The 12106-nt window shown below is 50.7% G+C and overlaps 2 protein-coding genes across 9 annotated transcripts in view; one reads left to right on the forward strand and one right to left on the reverse strand.

The window, feature by feature from the left end:
- RAB37 (RAB37, member RAS oncogene family) overlaps window positions 1-12106 on the forward strand; it is a 107323-nt gene that overhangs the window by 22697 nt on the left and 72520 nt on the right. The gene's annotated exons all lie outside the window — the stretch shown is intronic.
- CD300LF (CD300 molecule-like family member f) overlaps window positions 299-12106 on the reverse strand; it is a 24585-nt gene continuing 12777 nt past the window's right edge. Inside the window, exons 2-8 of one of the 8 annotated variants that reach the window (XM_011939062.1) lie at window positions 10409-10747; window positions 8971-9034; window positions 4537-4582; window positions 4330-4442; window positions 2191-2213; window positions 1723-1860; window positions 299-1248 (exon numbers count right to left, since the gene is read on the reverse strand). In XM_011939062.1, the coding sequence (XP_011794452.1) occupies window positions 1751-1860; window positions 2191-2213; window positions 4330-4442; window positions 4537-4582; window positions 8971-9034; window positions 10409-10747 (695 nt within the window). In that variant the 3' untranslated portion in view covers window positions 299-1248; window positions 1723-1750. Of the gene's footprint in view, window positions 1249-1722; window positions 1861-2190; window positions 2214-4329; window positions 4443-4536; window positions 4583-8970; window positions 9080-10408; window positions 10748-11134; window positions 11309-12106 lie in introns of those variants that run through there. The other 7 variants (XM_011938972.1, XM_011938816.1, XM_011938894.1 and 4 more) reach the window with 7 other exon arrangements.

Genomic DNA, 12106 nt, shown 5'->3' on the forward strand with positions numbered 1-12106 from the left:
CACACACACACACATGCACATACACACTATCCTCCTTATACAAACAGTGCAGACTCCAGGCTCTGGAGTCAAATGTGCTCAAATTCCAACTCACCTGCTTACTCGCCATTAAACTTGGTTCAAGTCACTGAACCTCTCCATCCCTAGGGTTCCTCGTCTGTAAAAAGCGGACAATAATAGAAGTGCCTCATGGTTGTCGTGAGGATTACATTATTTACTACATGGGAAGCATCTAGGGAAGGGCACCTGCCATGTACCATATGAGTTTCCTGTTGCTGCTGTAACAAATTAGCACCAATTTCGTGGCTTATTAAAAACAACACAAATTTTATTCTCCTGCAATTCTGGAGGCCAGAAGCTCAAGATCGGTTTCACTGGGCTCAAGTCAAGGCATGGGCAGGGCTGGTTTCTTTTGGAGGCTCCAGGCGGGGGAATGCGTTCCTTGCCTTTTCTGAAGGCTGCGGCATTCGTGGCCCCTGCTCACATCACACCCATGTCCACTTCCATCATCACATTGTCTCTTCCTCTTTGACCTTCTGGCCTCCTTCTTATGAGGACCCTTGTGGTGATATTTTGGGCCCACCCGAATCAGCAAGAATAAACTTCCTATCTCAAAGCCCTTAACTTACATACATCTGCACAGTCCCTTTCTGCCACAGAAGGTAACAGTCACAGGTTCTAAGAATTAGGACACAGATATCTTTGGGGGCCATTATTCAGCCCATGACATGTGGTAGGCAATAAATAAAGGTTCATTGTATTATGATAATGATACTTTACGATAATAATGATAAAATAATGATAATATTTTTATCGTTATCATCTTTATCATTCCCATGAAAGCCCCAGAGCATATCCCTAGTCCCCTTTTCAGTTATGTAGGAGAGGAGGGGATGTTTAGAGAACCCCAACTCCTAGAAACCCCCTGAGACTTGGCCCCAAACCCAAGCCAGAGCTGGGGGCAATGCTGGCTGATCAGGCAGAGGCACCAGTCCCCGGGGTTGGTCCTGATGAGGGGAGCAGGGCACAGATGGTCGAAGAGGCAGGAATGTGCTCACAGCCTGGGGTCCAAGAAGGAGCCTGGAGTGCAGGTTAAGGCCTCCTAATGATGCTGTATTCCGTGGGATCCTCAGGGCCTCCACTGGGGATGTGGCTACTGAGGGGGCCCATGTTGCAGTAGGTTGGCTCCTGATCCTCAGCAGCCAAGGTCAGCGATGCATAGGAAATGTCCTCCTTCGGGAAGGGAGCCTGCAGCAAAGGCGGGCGCCAGGTCAGAGAGGACAGCAGGAAGTGACAGTCACGGGGCAGAGGAGCCGTTGGAGGAGGCTACTGGGGGTGGACCTTTCAGGGCTTCTGATCCCTCTCAAGCCCTCCAGCTTCCCCCCGACTCTGCCAAGCACCCTGAGCTTCAACCACAACAGAACAGATTGTCCCCTAACGCTGCACCAGGGCAGCACATTTCCTGTGGAATCCCAAGTCATTCGGCCTGTCTGGGACTCTGCTGCCCAGCGTGGGGACCATGTTTGGCCAGTCCCTGGGTCCCCAGGGCCAAGACTTGCCTGGGGGAGCTCCTAGGCGAGTCCTGTAGTGACTGTGGCTTTGCCCCACACCCGTCTCCTCTATGCCCACGTGAGCAGGAGAAAGCCCACCCTCCAATGGGGCACAACAGCAGGCCTGTGCCCCCCTGCCCCAGCCTCACAGCAGCCCCCATGGAGGACGCACCATGGCAACATATTCCACTTCCACCTGGTCAGCCTGGCCAGAGAAGGAGCGCTTCGTGGTAGCCTTTTGTGGGGAGGTTCTGGTCAGCTGCAGGGTCAGGTCTGCATAGCAGAGGTCGCCCTCCAGGGGCTGCAGTACCTGGGACAGGGAACACAGGCTGGGGAGTCACAAGATCTGTCTGTGGACACAGGTTCCTTTTCCGTGGCGGGACAAGAGCCTCTCCACTTCTCTGGGTGCCCCTCTCCCAGTTCCTTCTGTGCCCCCCACTTCTCAGGCTCCCGTACCCCTCAGCCCTCGTCCCCCTGGCTGCTTCCAGGCCCTCAGTCCCCAGACCCTGCAGAGGGCCATGAGGACGGGATACTTTGGCACAGGACTTATCTGATATTTTGGACCTTCTGGGAGATGGAAAATGAGGAAGGGGAAAGAAGCTGCCTGGTCTCTCTGGTCCAACCTTGGGGAGTATCTTACCTGCTCTGGGGACATCCCAGCCGCTAAAAGACAAACAACAATTAATAATTAGAAAGCCCATTCCCCAAACTCACAAGAACCCCCAGGTCTAGCCAAGAGAAATATGGAAGAAAAGAGGTGAATTAGGTCCAGGCTCAAAGACAGGGACCTGGTTCTAATTCTGACTCCTCAGATGACACGCTCTGTGACACTGGTCACGTCACCTCTCTGACCTTTCCCTTCTCCACCTGAAAAAGAAGGACATCCCAGCCCCCTGCTCCCCACATCATAGAACTGTGCACTCAGCTGATCGGGTGGCCCTGCCAGTCATCGGTCCTCCGGGAGTAAGTTTGCTTCTGCAGAATCCCGACTTGGCCTGGAATTCCGCCATGTCTCTCTACCCGATTCATCCTTCAGGGGTCAATTCAAAGTCATGCCTGCCTTCCGCAGCTACCCAGGCTGTCTAATACCCCTCCTGGGCCCCCGAGGGGGCAAGTGCTTTATGTCTGTCTCATCATCTTTATCTCACTGAATTCTAGTTAGTCCTCAGGTGGGTGGTAAGCTGCAGGATGGCCGGGCCTGTCCCTTCCTTACAACCTGGGTGCTTGGCTGTGCTGGGCAGGTGGTGCTCCATCAGTAAAAGTTGTCTGCAGAGACAGGCTTACACCAAGCTGCCCCCCAACCCCAAGTAGAATGTACGAGCTGAGTCGGCAGAGTAGGGACGGATTTTGTTTGGTTTGGTTTGGTTTGGTTTGGTTTGGTCTGGTTTGGTTTTGAGATGGAGTTTCTCTCTTGTTGCCCATGCTGGAGTGCAATGGCACGATCTTGGCTCACTGCAACCTCCACCTTCTGGGTTCAAGCGATTCTCCTGCCTGAGCCTCACGAGTAGCTGGAACTACAGGTGCATGCCACCACATCTGGCCAATTTTTTGTATTTTTAGTAGAGAAGGAGTTTCACCACGTTGGCCAGGCTGGTCTCTAACTCCTGATCTCAAGTGATCCACCCGCCCCGGCCTCCCTAAGTGCTGGGATTATAGGCATGAGCCACGGCATCCGGCGATTGGATTGGATTGTTTTTCCACTGGGACCGATTTTCAGGTGGTTGCTGGTCACTGTCTTCTTTCTCCCCTCCCGGGCCACCGCCCCCACATCTCTACTCTAGGGACAACAAAGAAGTGGGGGATTTTCCCCTGGTTTCAAAAGTCTAGATGCTGAAGAACACAGAAAGCACTTAGACCTTAGGTCATGGGAGAAAAAGTGATGAATAAGAGTCAGGCTCTAATTTTTAGAAAGTGTCACAGAAAACTAACTAACAGAGAGTCAGGCTCCCCTCTTCCCAGGCTGTGGGGAGGGAGAAGTGTTGGAGAGAACCCTGTGAGAGCCAGGACCCAGCTGTTCTAGAAGAGAAAGAGGTACAATTGTGTGAGAATGTGGAAGTGAAGCCGGACGCAAAAGGGTTTAGTTGAGGCCAGGCCTCATGATCTGTAAGTGCAGGCTCCTGCGCCAAGAGGTTCCTCCCTGAAGGGCAAGTTCACACAGGGCAAGTTCACACTGAGAAAGTCCAGCGGGCAGGGGAGGGACAGAAGGAAAGGCCATTTCAATTTCCTGATCAGACTTGGAGGGCTGTGTGTGTGTGCGCGCGCATGTAATGTGAGGCGTTCACATGCACTTGGGATCCATGCAGTGTGTGTGCCCGTGATCAGGCATGTGCATGTGCATGCACTGGTGTGTTTGTGTCTGTTTCTCCCTCCCCATTCCATGTCAGCTCAGTACCTCCTTGACAACCACACAGACCCGACTCTAGCATCTAGTCTAGACACCCCAGACTGGACCACCCACCTAAGACCATCGACACCTCTGCCGCCAAGAGCCAGTCCAGGAAAGAGAGAGGGAGGTGAATCAGAGAGAAGAGAAGGGGAAGGACAGAGGTGCAGGACAGGAGGCAAATGCCAAAACCTCCTGGGGCTCCCCTACAAGCTCCAGAGTGCCTCCTGGTCGCCTCGCACTGCCAGCTGCCGAGGGCCTTTGGGACAGCGCCCTTTCCAGATCATGCAGGTAATTCGCTTGGACCAGATAGCTCCCAGATGCCAATGCTGGCCATTGGCCACAACCCCAGCCACCCGGCCCAGTCTCAGCCCAGCCTCACCCAGGTCCTCTCACCTTTCTGCTGGCACTTCATTATCCTCCAAGCCAAGAGTGAAGCAGCCACCAAAAGCAGCAGCAATATGGTGAAGATGAGGGGCAGGAGGACGCTGAGCTTCAGGGGGTTGTGCCTAGAAACAATGGCAAGTGTCCTCTGCACCCCAGGCTCACCATCTGCCTCTCAGCCCAATCCCTCCCACCCAGCAGCGGGGGAGGGCCGCACACCTGATGAACTGGAGGTCTGTGGTTTGCAGCCCGGGAACCCTCACTCCTGGGGACCCTCAAGGATGGGTTTACAATGAGTACACACAGACACAAAGAAGGAATGGAACAAGAGACACCAGGGCCTACTTGAGGATGGAGGATGAGAGGAAGGAGAGAATCAAAAAACTACAAACTATCTGTTGGGTACTATACCTGTTACCTGGGTGACAAAATAATCTGTACACAAAATCCCAGTGACATGCAATTTACCTATATAACAAACCTGTACACGTACCCCTAAAGCTAAAACAAAAGTTTAAAAATTTAAGAATTTTAGCGAAAGATAGTTGTTTTTGTTTTTTGTTTGTTTTTGAGACAGAGTCTCACTCTGTCACCCAGGCTGGAGTGCCGTGGCATGATCTCAGCTTACTGCAACCTCCACCTCCCAGGTTCAAGAGTTTCTCCTGCCTCAGCCTCCCAAGAAGCTGGGATTACAGGCGCCCACCACCATGCCTGGCTAATTTTTGTATTGTTAGTAGAGACAGGATTTCACCATGTAGACCAGGCTGGTCCCAAACTCCTGACCTCAAGTGATCCACCCGCCTCGGCCTCCCAAAGTGCTGGGATTACGGCCGTAAACCATGGCGTCCGGCCTTAACAAAAGATAGTTTTTAAAAAGAGAAAGGGGTTCCATGAGGTGGTTTTAATGTGTCTAGAAGCCTAACAGAAAGTGTAGGGCAGCAGACTTCTCAAACACCTCCTGCTTCTACACCTGCCCTCTCTACTGGGTTGAATAGCGTCCTCTTCCCCTCCAAATTCACATCCACTCAGACCCGTGAATGTGACCTATTTGTGGATGTAATCAAGTTAAGATGAGGTCATACTTGATTAGCATGGGCCCTGATCCAGCGACTGGTGTCCTTACAAGAGGGAAATTTGGACACATAAACACACAGGAAGAAGACCATGAGACGACAGAGACAGGGATCAGAGTGATGCCACCACAAGCCCAGAGGATCGCAGGCGCCCACCAGCAGCTGGGACAGAGGCACGAGACAGACGCTCCCTTTGAGCCCCAGGGTGGAAATGACCCTGGCGACACCTTGATTTCCAATTCCTAGCCTCCTTAGCTGTGAGAGAACATATTTATTTTGCTTTGAGCCACTCGTAACGGCAGCCACAGGACACTGACAGGCCCTACTGTATGGATCATCACCAGGCAGCCGGGGGGGCCTGTGAACCCAATGTCAGCACACGCCCCTCCCTTGCTCAAAATTCTGCAACAGGCCAGGCACGGTGGCTCATACCTGTAATCCCAGCACCTTAGAAGGCTGAAGTAGGCAGATCACTTGAGGTCAGGAGTTCGAGACCAGCCTGACCAACGTGGTGAAACTCCGTCTCTACCAAAAAATACAAAAATTAGCCGGGTGGGGTGGCATGTGTCTGTAGTCCCAGCTACTTGGGAGGTTGAGGTGGGAGAATTGCTTGAACCCAGGAGGCGGAGGTTGCAGTGAGCTGAGATCACACCACTGCACTCCAGTCTGGTCAACAGAGCAAGACCCTGTCTCAAAAAATAAGTAAACAAATAAATAAATTAAATTAAATTAAATAAATAAATCCCATAACAGCCCCATTTCAGCCCATGAAAATGGCCAGGGCTGACAATGGCCTCCACTCCTGCCTATGTCTCACCCCTGCCTGCTTCACTCCAGCCTCACTTCCTGCTGCTCCTCAAATATTCCAGGCACACCCCCACCTTAAGGACCTTATTCCAGTTGCATTTTTCTCCAGGAACATGCTCCCTCCAGAGCTCTGCTTGGCTCACTCTCTCACCTCTTCCAGTCTTTGCTCAAGGATCACTCTCCCGACCACGCGCAGTGGCTCACACCTGTATTCCCAGCACTTTGGGAGGCCGAGGCGGGCAGATCACATGAGGCCGGGAGTTCGAGACCAGCCTGGCCAACATGGCGAAACCCCGTCTCTACTAAAAATACAAAATATTAGCCGGGCGTGATGGTGCGCATCTATAATCCCAGCTACTCCCAGCTGCTTGGGAAGCTGAGGCAGGAGAATCGCTTGAACCCAGGAGGCAGAGGTTGCAGTGAGCCGAGATCCTGACACTGCACTCCAGCATGGGTGACAAAGTGAGACTCTGTCTCAAAACAAACAAACAACAACAAAAAGAAACGGTTGTGGGCTGGGCTGGGCTGGATTGTACACCACCACCCCTAACCCCAATCCATCTGTTAAAGTCCCACCCTCTAGTATCTCAGAATGTGATTGTATTTGAAAACAGGATCTTTAAAGAGGTGATTGAGGTTAAATGAGGTCACTGAGGTGGGCCCTAATCCATTATGACTGGTGTCATTAGAAGAGATCAGGACACAGACACAAGCAGAGGGACGACCACGTGAAGACATCGGAAGAAGACAGCCATCTACAAGCTGAGAGGGCTCAGAAGAAACCAACCTCGTGGACACTTTGATCTCAGACTTTAGCCTCCAGAATTGTGAGAAAATAAATGTTTGTGATTTAAGCCCCCATTCGGTGGTATTTTGTTAGGGGCAACCCAAGCAAACTAATACAAGGACTGTCTCCTTCATCACTGGATGTGCAGAAATTTGAAGAAGAAATTCATCAATCAATTAATTGTGTCAACCCTATTTGGTTACACTAATTAGCTCTAGATTGTAAGTACCTTGAGGGCAGGCATTTTGATTATTTGGTCCATTCTTGTACCCTTTTTAATTCCCTTAAACAGTGACAGGCTAGAGTGAGTGCTCAAGAGTTATGTGTTCAATAAATGAGTGAATAAACCATGTCATGCTAATCAAAGGCCCTAACTGGGTACTTACATATGGCTTCAATTCATAAAATAATTTTTAAAAAATCCTTAACTATTACTTATTTGAAGCAGTTTGCTAGAAAATAAACTTTCAAATCAGAGAGCATCCTGTATTGGTTTCCTTAGGAAAAAGAAAAATAGGGACAAAGTGAGGTGGCTCATGCTTGTAATCTCAGCACTTTGGGAGGCTGAGGTGAGCATATCACTTGAGGACAGGAGTTGGAGACCAGCTTGGCCAACATAGCAAAACCCTATCGCTACTAAAAATTGGCTGGGCATGGTGGCTCACACCTGTAGTCCCAGCTACTCGGGAAGCTGAGGCACGAGAATCACATGAACCCAGGAGGCAGAGGTTGCAGTGAGCTGAGATCATACTACTGCATTCCAGCCTCGGCAACAGAGTGAGAATCAGTCTTAAAAAAAACCAATTAGCTGGGCGAGGTGGCAGGCGACTGTAATCTCCCAACTACTCAGGAGACTGAGGCATGATAATTGCTTGAACATGAGAGGCAGAGGTTGCAGTGAGCCAAGATGGCACCATGCACTCATCTGAGCTACAAAGCAAGACTCTGTCTAAAAAGAAAAAAGAAAAAGAAAACCTTAAAAAGTTTAATTAAAAAGAAACAAGAAAAAAAAACAGAAGGCAATGGGAGAGGGGGAGTAGAAGGGTCTCGGGTGGTCAGAATACCAGGGACCTCCCACAGGGATTTTGTGGCAAGGTCCCAGCAATAGGAGACCTTGACACTTGGTGGACCTAAAAACAAAGTCAAGAGGGCCAGGGAAAGTGAAAGGAGGAAATGAAAGGGGACGTTCCACTTCTAGAAAGCCCAGCTGACTGCAAGTGGTTGGCCAGGGCACTAAGAGGCGTGACCCGAGCTATGGTGTAGAGCCCAGAGACTTCCATCCAAGTGCCAGTGCCACCCTTCACTGAGGAAGGGACTGAGGCTCAGTTCCTTCTTCTGTAGAATGGGAACATTTATATCTGCCCCTTCTTCCACAAGAGGTGGGTAGGGAAGGTCAAAGAAAACAAAATAATGCACAGGAAAGCCTTTTGTGAACTGCCAGGTGCTCCAGAGATGTGAGAAACTATCGGCATCACTATTCTTGCCATAACAGTAATCAGAGGAAAATTAAGGGAAACAGGACTTCTCCAAGCCCTGCTTTCCTTGTCCTCCCAGCAGCTGGGCCCAAGAGCCATCCCTGCAGCTCCATGACCCCATGGCCCACTCACATGAACCACACCGTCCTCACTGACTGCCAACTCATCCGTCCCCCACACTAAGCTCTGTGCTCCACCAGGACAGTCCATGTCTGGGTCCCCTGAGCTCAGCACGGTGCAGCCAGGTAGAAGTTATTATAACACAGTAAAAGTGGGGTGAATGAATGAAGGAAGCTACAAACAGCACTGAGCTGCAGAATGAAGGATGTGTGGAGACTGAAAGGACACCGTGTGGCCTGACAGCAAATGGGAAGGGCTCCCAGCTTCCTCATCCTCACCAAGGAACATGCAGGTCCCAGACAAAGCTCAGGGTGGAAACTGGGACTTCGAAGAGTTCTCCATTGGAGGAGTTTGGGCCAAGTTGTCCACAGGGGAACCAGAGTTGGTTTACCTCTTGTCCAAGTGGTGGCCAGTCAGAGTTGGGGAGTTGCTGGTTTCTTCCGGGGTGACTGGTGCTGTGAATGTAGTGGAGGTAGACGTGGTGGGGGCAGCAGTTGATGCTGTAGCTGATTCTTGGTGTATAGACCAGATCACAGAAGACCCTGCCCATGAGCCCACCCACAGCCCTGCACACGGCTCTGAGCCTGGGCAGGGATCTGGACTGCTACTATGGGAAGGGGCTGCAGCCTGGACTGCTCATGTCTCCCTGGCTTCTAGGAGACTCCAGAGGCTCCTGGGGCCGGGCAGGGTCCAGGGAGGACGCTGAGCAGGCCCTGGGAGGGTTAGAGGGGGGTGGGAAGAGCCTAAGGGCAGCTGGAGATCAGCTGAACTTGAGCCACCCTGCTGCTTAAGACAGCGCCTTGGCCAATCTCCACCCCAGCCCTGTTTATCCATCAACAACAGGAGCAGAGTGGGAACTTGCACAGTGACCCTAGATCTGTGACATCAAAGATCAGGACCAGCCCTGAAAGAAATCATAATATTCAGGAAGAACCTTGACTTTGGGCAAGTTACAAAGCTTCAGTGATGGCGATGCCCCCTTCTCAGGGGTATTGTTAGGACTCATTGAGACAATGCACGTTCAGCACTTTGCAAACTAGAACATGCCCCAGAGGCTCCAGGTGCAGCATAGGGCCCTGAGGACTGTGGTGCTCCCTCCATGCCACAAGGGCCCTCGAGCTGGTACTGCTCATCTTCTGAGGGACAGCAGAATAAGCCCAACAAATAAACGCATGCAAACCAAGTCACTGGGAACCCTGAGCTGACCCTCCCAGGAGTGTCTGCATTCTAGAAGAAAATAGGAAGAGAACATCATTAAGTCTACATGCACAAATGGCTCATGGTGAGATGTCAGGGACCAGGAATGCAGCTGTTTGACTGTGAAGACCTTTCTGGACTTGGGAATTAGACGCCAGCACCCCAACTATGCTGAGCCTCTTTTTTCCCCAAGTTAGATGTGGAATAGGAGGTGGCAACAGCAGCTGTGAAACCCCAGCCCAGAACTCCACCAAAAGCAGGACACACCTGGGCACCAGAGGTCTCCAAAAAGCAATGGCAAGGATTGGGGTCACTGGGTACCATGGGAAGGCATCCCTTTGGCCCATGCACTGAAACTGGGACCATCACCTTGTCCTCAGGCACTGAGCTGGGCAGTGGTAAAAAATGTGCCTAGAAAGTCTTAATTCTCATCGTGGAGGGAGCCCTGGGAGCCATGGGGGCATTGAAAAGAGGCCCTGCTCCCCCAATCCCAGGTGGTCAGTTAGGGTTCTATGAGACTCAGGACTCAAGTGATAGATCACTCAGTGACAATTAAGTCACTTGAGTAGGACCTCAGAGACCAGGACAGAGCAGGCCCTGAGAGACACACACAGATATACACTCCCTCTTACCTGGGTCAACGGTCACTTGAACTGTGACCCCAAGGTCAGTTCCAGTTCTCTCAATTCCACACCAGTAAGTGTCAGCATCAGTTTGCATGAGACCCTCCATGGTCACAGTGAACGTGTGGTTTTTCTGATTGTCCTTGATAGACACCCGGTCCCTCTTCACCTCCTGCTCCGATCCAGTGGTTTTAACAAGGATCTTGCAGCCATGCCAAATAGCTCCTCGACACCACCACTTCAAGTAGGTCTCCCAGCCTGATTTGTAAACACACTGCACGATCAACGAGCCCCGCTCCAGGCCATTCACTGTCATTGGACCACTGATGTCAGTGGCAATGGAGTAGCCTGGAAAACACAAATTCATGTGCTGTCACCTCCACCCCAAGGGCAGGGCCACAGCTTTCTGTTTAGGGAATAGCTCCCAAATCCAAGTTTCATGGGTTAAATAACAGTCAAGGAAGAAATACACCTTCCACATACAAAACTTTCGTCCTTCAGTTTTCCACTGGGTCAAAGTCACCAGGAAAATCACTGAATAGCACAACAACAGATCCCAAAAAAAATAAAAATATTGGCACTAAGCAATAATAGCTTCCTGCAGTTCACTCCTCTCTCCACCCTATGGCCAAGGTAATCTGTGTATTTCAAGGAATATCCTTTTGCAGTCATCTTTGTGTTAGACCAGTCTGGTGGAGAGGAAATACCAGAAGACCCATTTCCACAGGGTCTTACCTTGACTCTTAGCACTGATGACCCTCATGAGGTCGAGCTGAGGCAGCCACATCAGATGGCTGTGGAGAGGCTGTCCCGGTGGTCCCAATGATTTCTAGTGGTTTTGGAATAAACCAGCCTGGATGAATGCCTTTGAAGTTGACCAAAACAGCAATGGCAACTGGTCTCCATGTGCTATGGGATCCATACAACACAGATCCCACTTTCTTCATTGAATTGCTTTGACCCCTTTGTCAAATTGCAAATTTATGGATTTCCCATTCTGTTCCATTGATCTATTTGTCCACCCTTCTGCCAATCCTACACTCTCCTGATTACTATCACCTTGTAGAAAGGCAAGTATTATAGACAGTAAAGCAGTGTTTGCTTTCTTTTTTTTTTTTTTTTTTTTTTTGAGACAGGCTCTCACTGTGTCGCCCAGGGTGGAGTGCAGTGGCACAGTCATGGCTCAATTATGGCTCACTGAAACCTTCACCTCCCAGGCTTAATTGATCCTCCCACTTCAGCCTCCTGAGTAGCTGGGACTACAGACACATGCCTCCACGCCTGGCTAATTTTTGTAGTTTTAGTAGAAACAGGATTTTGCCATGTTGTCCAGGCTGGTCTCGAACTCCTGGGCTCAAGCAATCCACCCACCTCAGCCTCACAAAGTGCTGGGATTACAGGTGGGAGCCACAACACCTGGCCTGCATTTTCTTAAAATATATGTTTTCCTTCAAACTCATGTCCTTTGCAGCAACATGGATGCGGCTGGAGGTCATTATTGTAAGTGAATTAACACAGAAACAGAAAACCAAATACCACACGTCCTCACTTAGAAGTGGGAGCTAAACATTGGTTACACATGGACATAAAGATGGGAACAACAGGCCGGGCGCGGTGGCTCAAGCCTGTAATTCCAGCACTTTGGGAGGCCGAGACGGGCGGATCACGAGGTCAGGAGATCGAGACCATCCTGGCTAACACGGTGAA

This window comes from Colobus angolensis, unplaced genomic scaffold, assembly GCF_000951035.1.
Source record: "Colobus angolensis palliatus isolate OR3802 unplaced genomic scaffold, Cang.pa_1.0 Scaffold1, whole genome shotgun sequence".
NCBI lineage: Eukaryota > Metazoa > Chordata > Mammalia > Primates > Cercopithecidae > Colobus > Colobus angolensis.